The 11,035-nt window shown below is 28.8% G+C and overlaps 1 protein-coding gene and 1 pseudogene across 1 annotated transcript; both read left to right on the top strand.

Annotated features, from left to right (window-relative positions):
* Positions 1 to 3,659: 3,659 nt before the first annotated feature.
* On the top strand, positions 3,660 to 7,590 carry LOC114259619 (spermidine hydroxycinnamoyl transferase-like). The gene is made up of 2 exons (XM_082911179.1): positions 3,660 to 4,030; positions 6,186 to 7,590. The coding sequence occupies exons 1-2, from the start codon at positions 3,719 to 3,721 to the stop codon at positions 7,278 to 7,280; spliced, it is 1,407 nt and encodes a 468-aa protein (XP_082767305.1). The 5' UTR covers positions 3,660 to 3,718; the 3' UTR covers positions 7,281 to 7,590.
* Positions 7,591 to 10,153: 2,563 nt separating this feature from the next.
* Positions 10,154 to 10,818, top strand: LOC145814418 (spermidine hydroxycinnamoyl transferase pseudogene; annotated as a pseudogene).
* Positions 10,819 to 11,035: the final 217 nt, after the last annotated feature.

Genomic DNA, 11,035 nt, shown 5'->3' with positions numbered 1-11,035 from the left:
AAAGGGGCACAACAGGTTGTTGAGCTAGCACCCCAAGTCCGTGGGGGGTTTGAGAGGGGGAGCGGGTTAAAATAACTGACTAAAAGATAAAATAGTTTAAAATGATCAATAAGACAAAATATTACATCTAACTCATAATTATTTTATTTTTTCTGTCACAACCACCAAATCAACTCAAAAAAAAGTCAACACACTTTCTAAACACAACTATTTTAGCTAGTCTAAAATAGCAAAAAAGTTAAATAACTAACTTCCCAAGCCATAAAAAAATTATTTATATAACATTATTTTTTAGCTTGTGAGAATTTTCAACACTGTTCATCAGCTAGGAGAAGTTATTGTTTTGTCTTGGGCACCATCACGAAGTGTCCTAATAGTGTTGTGATTAATGGAGAAAATAGGGTTAAGATTGCAAATGAACAGAGTGTTGACTTTTTTTAGTAAGGTCTCATTCAAACTCGATTCGTTAACTTTTTATTGTATTCGAGACAAAATAACCCACTAAAATGGGATAATTTGGAAAGAGTGTTGGTCTAAAATAGCTCACTAAAAGACAAAATAAGTTGAAATAATCAGTAAGATAAAATATCACATCCAATCCATAACCGTTTCACCTTTTCTTTTACAACCATCAAATTAACTATTAAAAAAAAAAAAAAAAAAACCTAACCAACTTCTCAAATATAACTATTTTAGTCCGCCTAAAATAGCTACAAAGTCAAATAACCAATTTTCCAAACAAGGCGATACTGAAGCTCGGTTCGTTAGTAGTTCATTGAATAGCTCTTTAGTTCAGCTTATTAGCTGTTAGTTGAATATTTATTTAAATAATATAATAAATATATTATTTTGTATTAAACAATATAAAAATACATATACAAAATATGATAAATATAGTATTTATATATTTAAATAATGTAAATAATAGTTAACTATAGATAATATACAACACTGCTACAGACCCCCACTGGGGGTCGACCCCTAGTGACGTGGCGCAACGCCATTCACCAGTTTTTTTTTTTTTTCTTTCTTTCTTTCCTGCCAATCACCCACAGCCACGTGGGCTGGGGGTCGCTGGGGGTCGCCCCTTGCTGGGGGTCGCCCGCATTTTCCGATAATATATTTACATAGTAGTGGTATATGTTATTATTTTGATAAGATATTGACTTTTTTTTTTTTAATATGTTATATATATATATATATATAATTATATAATCAAAATTTCAATTACAACTTTAATCTCATATGTAAGTATGAATTTATAATTTATTTAGCTCGTTAAGACTCGTGAATAGGCTTGAACTCGAGTCAAACCTGAACCAATTCGGTTCAAGCTCGGTGAGTTAAATTTTTATTGAGTTCGAGCTTGAGTTCAAACTCATTAAAATCTTAATAAACAAGTCCAAACATATTAAAACTCAGCTCAGTTCAGCTCGTTTATAACCCTAGATGGGGCTTACAAATTTATATTGGGTGATTGGAGAATATAAGAAAATATGATAAATTGTGATTGATGAGGAACATAGTCACGCGGTGCTCCTAAACTAATCAATAATTTTTCGTCAGCTAGTGATGGGTTAGGATGATATGGTACAATATACATTCTTGTTATGTATTTTTATGTGGGTGCAAATTCTCCCAAGTGTGAATTGAACAATGTTATTGGGCCCGTAAGATACATAATGAGTTTTCTTTTGATAATTCAAATCGTTGAATAAGTAGAATTCATCGATTATTTCATCTTTGCAAAAAATTATGTTGATCGGATATCAATAAGTATTTGATCAGAACACATTTTTGTCAACAATTTAAAAAATATATATATCATATTTACCGTTGACAGAAATGTGAACTGATGAAGTAACTATTGATATCTAATTAACATAATTTTTTATAGAAATGAAATATACGATGAGTTCTACACTTTAACAATTCGGATCATTGACTTGAACTCCGTAGGAAGTTCACAAAACCCCAACCCCAACACCAACCCCAACAAGACAATTCAATTCGATTAGAAACAGAGACAAGCTAGGCGATTACAAAAATACATACATAAATTGTGGTCTGTCTATGTGATCTTTTATTTTTAATTCAAATACTTATCGTTATTATTTAAAATTGTAAAAACATTCTATAACACTATTCTATATAAATATTATAAATAAAATTTTATTTGTAAATTAATTTTTTATTTTCAATAATATTGAATAACCTCATCCATTTATGGTTGCAATCAGATTAGCTAGAAATTCAGGTAACACAATTACAATTACGATACTTATTATTCTTTTTTTAAAAAAGTTTTTCAGAATCTATAAATTAGAATTATAATTATAATTTTTTTATTTTAATATTTAATTAGGAAATATTTTTAATTTCTTGATTATTTAGATTTTCTATTTCATTTATTTTCTTACAAGATTTAGGATTACTTACAAGCATTATTATTATTTCTTAATTTTTTTTTTTTATACTTTTAGTTGACTTAGGAATTATCTTTAGTATAAATAAGGATGTAAGTTTTAGGACAATACAGTTTACATTTGATTAATAAAAATTGAGAATTTTTTCAATATTATTTATTTTTGGAGAGAATTTCTAGTTCAAATTTGTTAATAGTACAATTTCATTATTTATTTTTCTTTTGGATGCGCTTACCTATATCACCAAGCCCACTTGTTCAGACAATTGGGCCTACTATGTTCACTTGTCACATATTTGTCTTATCTTTTGTGATACTTTCCCTTTTTTGCCATTTACAAAATTCTTGATCATGCACTTAAAAAAAATGTGTCTATAAATATATATGCTGATCACAAAATTAAATACAAAATGCATAAATATGATTTTTTTAAAGTGAATCCCATAATAAATTTTGAAAAATAAGTTTCTATAGTAGATTTTTTGTTTGTTTGTAGCAAAGCAATATAGGAAGGACTCATTTTCATACTAGTGTAATTTCAAAAAATTCTAATATGAATACCCTTAAAAAAGGTATACTATATGCATCCATAATTATATGATTTTATTATTTTGTTATGACTAATTTGTTTATTTAGTTATGATATTATTTTAGTTATGACTCGTGACTTCTTTAATTATGTTTCACGTTGTGTTTAGTTATGATATTTTTTTATTTTTATTTTTAGTTATGACTCACAAAGTATAAAATTATATAATTTTATTTTTTAGTTATAAAGTGCATATAGTATACACCATATGAAGAGGGTGTTTCATGTGTTTCCCTTATATTTCACATCCATCCATCCTTCATTTTGTGGACCCTGCTTTGGGCCCACAACAATGATCTAAATAGCTTATTTCGCAGTGGAGACTGCTGGATAAAAAATCAACTTCATTGGATATCAATAAAAAATGAACAAATCACATTTTATTTTATATAATAGATTGTTTAAATTTAAATTTATAGTTGTTGTCCATTTTAAAAAATAAAATATATTTGTTCACGTGTTAGTGATGTCTGATGAAATTGATTTTTTAAACAATTTATCTTTATTATTGGGCCTACACGATGAAGGGTTCGGATCATCGTTTTGGATCCGAGATTCCCTCTTTATGGATGTTTTATTTTAAAATAAAAGATCTAAATTAACCCACATCATTATATATCAAAATTTTGTATGAATTCTATTTATATATCATTACTTGAAAATATCATCTCTTGATTGGTTCTATTTAAAGGATTAGACATCACATGAATGTCACACAAGCATTGAATAACCGAAAATCTCTCCTCCTTTCTTTCTTTTCTCCCACAATGGTGACCTTAAAGGCCTCTTATATGGTGAAACCAGCCAAGGAAACACCAACTAGGCTCATGTATTTATCAGAATTTGATCAATTTGATACCATAACTCATTCACCTACTGTTTACTTCTATCAACAATCTGGAGAGTTGATTCTAAATGCAATAATACATACTCTAAAAGACTCGTTAAGCAAAGCATTGATCATGTTCTACCCTCTCGCTGGACGCCTCCAATGGATTGCTAGGGGTCGCCTTCAAGTAAACAACTTTTCTAATCTTTTTTTATTAATATTTTTTTTTTTTTTTTGTTTTTGGTTAATTGTTATAGGATTATTTACATTTTTTATATTCACCCAAAAAAAAAAAAAAAAAAAAACATGAGTAATAATATGTCATTTTAGTCACTAATGTTTAAAAGCATTTCAATTTAATCTCCAATGAATAAAAAGTGTTTCAAGTTGGTCTCCCATTCTAACTTAATAGATGCATTGGGAAATCAAATTAAAATACTTTTTAATGGTATAGATTTGGAAACCCTCAGCCAAAGCAGCATTTTATAGACATCAGACAAGGAGTTGCAATCAATAAAATACCGTTTCTATTCTTTGGCACAACTCGATGAATTTAGTAGATCCTTTTAGGAGGCCCCCTATTTGTAAGCTTAGATCGAATTTATCCAATTTATACAATGTGATCCGTTCATGGACTAGTTGTATTTACTTTTTTTGGGAGTCAATATCACCATGCAATTCATCAAATGATATAACTAATCTGAATTATAGATTTACAACACAATCAAACCCAAACAAAATATTGAATTGAATCATACTAGTCTCTACTGGGGGTTCTTAGACTATATATCACCAGCTGAACAAGCTATTTTCTTCAAAAAAAAATTTATTTTATTTTATTTTAATTAAGAGAAAGAAAGAAAATAGTTTACATGGGGAGACCATGTTGAAATATTTTTAAATACTGTTCCAATTTGGTCCACCAATATGTCTATTAACAGAGTTAGATTAGGAGACTAAATTAAGACACTTTCTATATAGGATTAAATTTGGTTTGTGCCTAGAGCACTTTACTCTCTTATTTAAATATATTCAGAAAGTCCTCATATAGTTTTGGACTAAAGTGTCGTCGTTAGTTTTTCCATCTAAATTAATGAAAGATGCATCACACACACCATTTTTTAGAGTGGGTTTGGTTTTTTGAAAAAAATTAAGTAAAATTAATATAATAAAAAGACAATTTTACCCTCACTTTCTCCAAACCTAAAATTAAATTGATATGTTAATTAAAATAAAATAAATCCAAATATAATTAAGGATTAATCTAAAATATAAAATATAATTAAAGATTGATTTAAAATATACTTAAATAAAAATAAATAATAATTAACGATTGATCTAAAATATAATTAAATTAAAATTAGATTTAAAAATTAGGAATTACAATAAATAATTAAATATTTAGGATTAATTGTGATTTAAAATATAATTAAATTAAAATCAGAATAAAAAGTTAAGAATTACAATAAATAATTAAGAATTTATAATTAATTGTGACTTAATTGAATTAATATCAGACATTACAAATTATGTGTATGAAATGGGAGAGAAAGAAAATAACAAAAAAAAGTACATAATTTGAGGGTATTACAGTCATTTCACGTCATAGTTAACAGTGTTAACGGTTGCCCTTTGATCCAAAATCACATGGGGACTTTCTGGCTATATTTGAACCATATAGGGATAAAGTGCACTAGTCTCAAACCACAAGGGGTAAAATGAATTTTATCCTTTTATATATTGTGGGTCAGATTGACATAATTTAAACATCGAGGATCAAATTAAAACACTTTTATATATTGAGAATCAAAATTGACACAACTTAAATGTTGTGGGACCAAAACGACAAAAGACTCATACTTTGAGGAACGAAAAAATACAATTAATCCATTGTTATAATTTTTATAAGGGTAAATTATACTAATAATTCTTACATTTTGCCACTGTGTCATTTTGACCCCTACACTCTCAATTGGCTCAATTGTGATATTTAATTTTGAATTTTGCATTAATATAATCCAATAGATAAAACCGTTACGCTTTTTTACAGAAAATTATCACTTAGTTGAGTTAGTTGAGGTTAAATCACTGAATTGATCAAGTGTATAATTTTGTGCATGAAACATGCTACTCATGTACGCATTTGTCATAAAAATAAATTCTAACAATTGAAATCAATTAGATCAATTTGAAACAACATCAAAAATTTAGAATTAAAATTGAACAAATTGAAATTATAACGACTAAAATGACGCATGATTCAAAATATAAAAAACACAAAGGTAAATTTCCCTTGTTATAATATTTATTCTAATAGAACTTCCTCTAATATTTTTAACAAGATTCACTGCAACTCCATGGGTGCTGAGTTCCTTGAAGCAGAATCCGAAGCCAAAATTGATGACTTTGGGGACTTCTGTCCGAGTTCAAAGACTAGAGCACTCATACCATCAGTGGACTATGACAGACCAATTCATGAACTACCATTGCTTTTGGTTCAAGTCACCAAATTTAGTTGTGGTGGATTTAGTCTTGGCTTGGGTATATCACATGCCCTTGCTGATGGTGAATGTGCAGCTCACTTCATCTCCGAGTGGGCTAGAATCGCTCGCGGTGAAAAACCAGAGAACTTCCCATTTCTTGATCGAACAATCTTACAACTTGAGGATCCTTTGCCAAAAACAAGCTTTGATCACTCAGAATTCAAACCACCACCGCTCTTAATAGGCCACTCGAACAACACAGAGGAGCGAAACAAGAAGACCATCGTGGCTATGCTAAAGCTAAGCAAAGAACAAATCAACAAGTTGAAGAACAAGGCTAATGAGTATCGAAATAGCGAGACTAGTACTAACCGCGCCTTTACAAGGTATGAGAGTGTTACTGCTCATATGTGGAGGTGTGCATGCAAGGCACGTCAGCATGAAAGCGAGCAACTGACCAACATTCGTATCGCTGTGGATTTTCGTAGCCGTTTGCAATCATCATTGCCTAAGTGGTATTTCGGTTGCACTGTCTTGCCAGTAGTAACAACCCCTACCTCAGGGGACATTGTGTCGAAACCATTAGGTTATACCGCAGAAAAGTTAAGAGAAGGTATAGAGAAGGTGACAGATGAATACATAAGGTCATGTTTTGTTTTTCTGAAAAATGAACCAGATTTATCCAAGTTTCGATTCTTTCATACTGTTGGAAGTAGTCAAGGAGCTTTCTATGGGAACCCAAATATGTCCATTACTAATTGGACTAGGCTACCCTTATATGGGATGGATTTTGGGTGGGGAAAGGAAATTTGCATGATACCCGGAGCAATCGGATATGATGGGAAGGCATTCATCCTCCCCGGTCATAATGAAGATGGTTCTTTTCTTATCCCATTGCGTTTGCAGGTAACACATATGGATAACTTCAAGAAGTTCTTTTATGAAGATATCTAATGTCATGTTAATGATTACAGAAAGTCTATGACTCATAATTATGTGGTCTGTGTGTGTGGGCTGCTGTAGTGGCTGTTGCTGCTTTTTATGTGTAATGTATGTTGCTATTTCTTTGCTGCTGTTGCTAATGTATGTTGTTGCTGCTACTGTTCCTCTGCTTTGTTTCAGTTAGTGTTGGCTCCTCACCAACATTGTGATTTATTCCTCTATTTTTTTTCTTTCTTCTTTCCTCTTATTAATGTAATCTCATATGTAATGTATGTTTGTTTTCTTCATCAATAAAGATTCTATTTTGCTAATAAAAAAAAAATTAACTCTCCATAGTATTTGATGGAAAGGTTGTTACAAGGTTAGATGAGTATTATTTTAAGTTGTTTGAACTTGAAATTTTTATTTTCTTTGATTGAAATCTGTAGATGGGTTTGATTATGTGTTGATTGATGGGGGCATGAACTCTCTATTTTATTTTTATTGTTATTTTTTTTGATCGACGAAATTTAGTGATTAGTTGTTAGATTAACATTTTGAGGGAGTTAAAACTCACACCCATACAACTTGCTAGAAAATCTTGCCCTCTCATTTCACTCATAAAAGTGGAGTTCAAGACATCCCCTTTATTAGGAGAGACTTGGTGGCTAAAGGACTCACTAATTAGGTTAGAGCCCCTTGGTTAACATGAACTCTCTATAACTTTGCCTAATGGAACGGGTATCTGAATGTAATATTAGGCAATTCTTACATGAATTCCTTATTTAATAATATTAAATTTTTGAAAAATTTACTCATAAATCTTATATGGAGGAATATTGATTCATTTAGTTCTAAAATATTATATGTAAAAATGTATAAAAATAAATGTAAATATTTGGACTTCACCAATTTTTCATTCCGGAAAACTATTTATAGATAAAAAAATTGTTACAATTTGATTGACAAAAATGATTTGTTATAATTTGTGAATTTTAATCATTTTGTTAATTTTTTTAAAAAAATCTTTTCAAAACTCATAACCAAATTATTTTCACAACTTCATTCAATATTGTAAATATTTCCAAACTTTTTTTCAAATTTCCATTCAGAACTCATGAACAAATCATAACTCATGAACAAATCATAACCAAACTCTCTACAAAATTCTATGTTTCTAAATATATATATATATATATATATATAAATCTAAATATTGGACTTCACCAATTTTTTATTCCAAAAAAATACTCATAAATAAAAAAACTATTACAATTTGATTGGTGAAAATGTTTTATTGTAATTTGTGAAATATAATAATTTTGTTAATTTTTTTTATAAAAAAAAAAGTCTTTTAAAAATTCACAACAAAACTGTTTTCAGAACTTCATTTAAAATTATTTCCAAACTCTTTTCAAAACTCATAAAAAAAACTCATAACCAAACTTTCTGCAAATTTTTCCAAATAAATATATAAAAAGAAAATCTAATATTGGACTTTACCCTGAGTATTTTTTCCGAAAAAATACTCATAAATAAAAATTCTCTTACAATTGATTGACGAAAATGTTAGTTGTAATTTGTGGAATATAATAATTTTGTTAAATTTTTTAAAAAAAGTCTTTTGCAAAATTCACAACTAAACTGTTTTGTGAACTGCCTTCAAAATTATTTCCAAACTCTCTTCAAAATTCTATTCAAAACTCATGAACAAACTCATAACTAAACTCTCTGCAATCTATTTTTCCAAAAAAAAATATATACAAATAAATGTAACACTGGACTTCACCAACTTTTTTTTTTCTGAAAAAATACTCATAAATAAAAATCTGTTACATCATTGACTGACAAAAATGTTTAGTTGTAATTTGTAGAATGTAATAATTTCGTTAATTTTTTTTTTATATAAAAAAATTCTTTTCAAAAATTACAACCAAACTCTTTCAGAACTGTATTCAAAATTAACATTTCCAAACTCTTTTGGAAACTCCATTCAAGACTCATGAACAAACTCTAACCAAACTCTATGCAAAATTCTATTTTTTTCAAAAAAAAAATATAAAGATAAATTTTAAATACAATTATATGTTTCTTGGTTTTGTGAAAAAGTGTTTTCTTTTTCAAAGAAATATTCAGTGTGTTTGGTTTGAGTTTTTTGGATTAAATTTTTTAAAAATTGAGTTTTTTGATTTTCGGGTTTTTTTTTGTTTTTAGTGAATATTTTTAAAATTTTTAATTTTTTTTTACTTTTTTAGATGCACCTTACTTAGACGTATCTAAAAAATAAAAAAAATTATGAAAAAATATTTTAAAAAATTAATAAATACATAAAAATACAAAAAATGTACTGAATTTTCATTTTTTTTTTGTATTTTTGGTATTTAGTGAATTTTTAAAAGGTTTTTTTCATAAATTTTTTACTTTTTAGTTATATTTATGTTAGGTATGTCTAAAAATTAAAAAAATTGCTTAAAATATTAAAAAAATTCTGTAAAAACAAAAAAAAAACATAGAAAACAAGAAAATAGAATTTTCTGAAAAGTGTTTTTGGAAAACTTTAACCAAGCAAAGTTATATTTTTCCTAATGACAATCTATTTTCGGTTGTTTGTTAGAAAAAAAATATTTTCATATTTATTTTGAAAATTTGTTATGAATTTTGTATTAGCTAACCCCACTCCTTCATAAAATTTTGAAAATTTATCAAAATGTCAAAACAAATTTATTGGAATTTTTTTTTTCAAATATAACTGAAATCTCTTGGCATGTGTCTGGAAATATTCCTTTTTATTTTGAATAAAATTGCATAATGCTTTCAACACAAATACTTGCGTAAGATGTAGTTCAACGTACATAGGATGAAAAATAAATAAAGGTTATCAAGTTCAGCATACACTGTGTTCGTGGCTATGCTAAAGCTAAGCAAAGAACAAATCAACAAGTTGAAGAACAATGCTAATGAGTATCGAAATAGCGACACCAGTACTAACCGCGCCTTTACAAGGTATGAGAGTGTTACTGCTCATATGTGGAGGTGTGCATGCAAGGCACGTCCGCATGAAAGCAAGCAGCTAACTAACATTCGTATCCCTGTGAATTTTCGTAGCCGTTTGCAACCTCCATTGCCTAAGTGGTATTTCGGTTGTACTGTCTTGCCAGTAGTAACAACCCCTGCCTCAAGGGACATTGTGTCGAAACCATTAAGTTATACCGCAGAGAAGTTAAGAGAAGTTATAGAGAAGGTGACAGATGAGTACATAAGGTCATGTTTTGTTTTTGTAAAAAATGAACCAGATTTATCTAAGTTTCGATACTTTCATATTGTTGGAAGTAGTCAAGGACCTTTTTATGGGAATCCAAATATATGCATCACTGATTGGACTCGACTACTGTTATATGCGGTGGATTTTGGGTGGGGAAAGGAAATTTATATGGTACTCGGAGCAATTGGGTATGATGGGAAGGCATTCATCCTCCCCGGTCGTGATGAAGATGGTTCTTTTCTTATCCCATTACGATTACAAGAAGCACATATGAATGCCTTCAAAAAGTTCTTTTACGACGATATGTAATGCCATGTTAACCTAATGCCATGTTAACGATATCTATTATCTTCAAAAAGTTATTTTCTTATTCCATTTGTAATTTTTTATTGGCCAAATACACAATATAAGATAATATTCCGTTATTCTAAATATTTATTTCTCGAAGAGAGTTATTGCTTGTAATAAAGAGTTATTGCTTGTAATGAAGAGAGTTATTGTTGTATTGTAATGAAAATAATTTATT

The sequence above is a fragment of the Camellia sinensis genome, unplaced genomic scaffold, assembly GCF_055761805.1.
Source record: "Camellia sinensis isolate YWXY unplaced genomic scaffold, ASM5576180v1 Unanchor10, whole genome shotgun sequence".
NCBI classification, from domain to species: domain Eukaryota; kingdom Viridiplantae; phylum Streptophyta; class Magnoliopsida; order Ericales; family Theaceae; genus Camellia; species Camellia sinensis.
The sequence above is the reverse complement of the archived record's forward strand: the minus strand, read 5'-3'. Positions and strand labels throughout refer to the sequence as shown.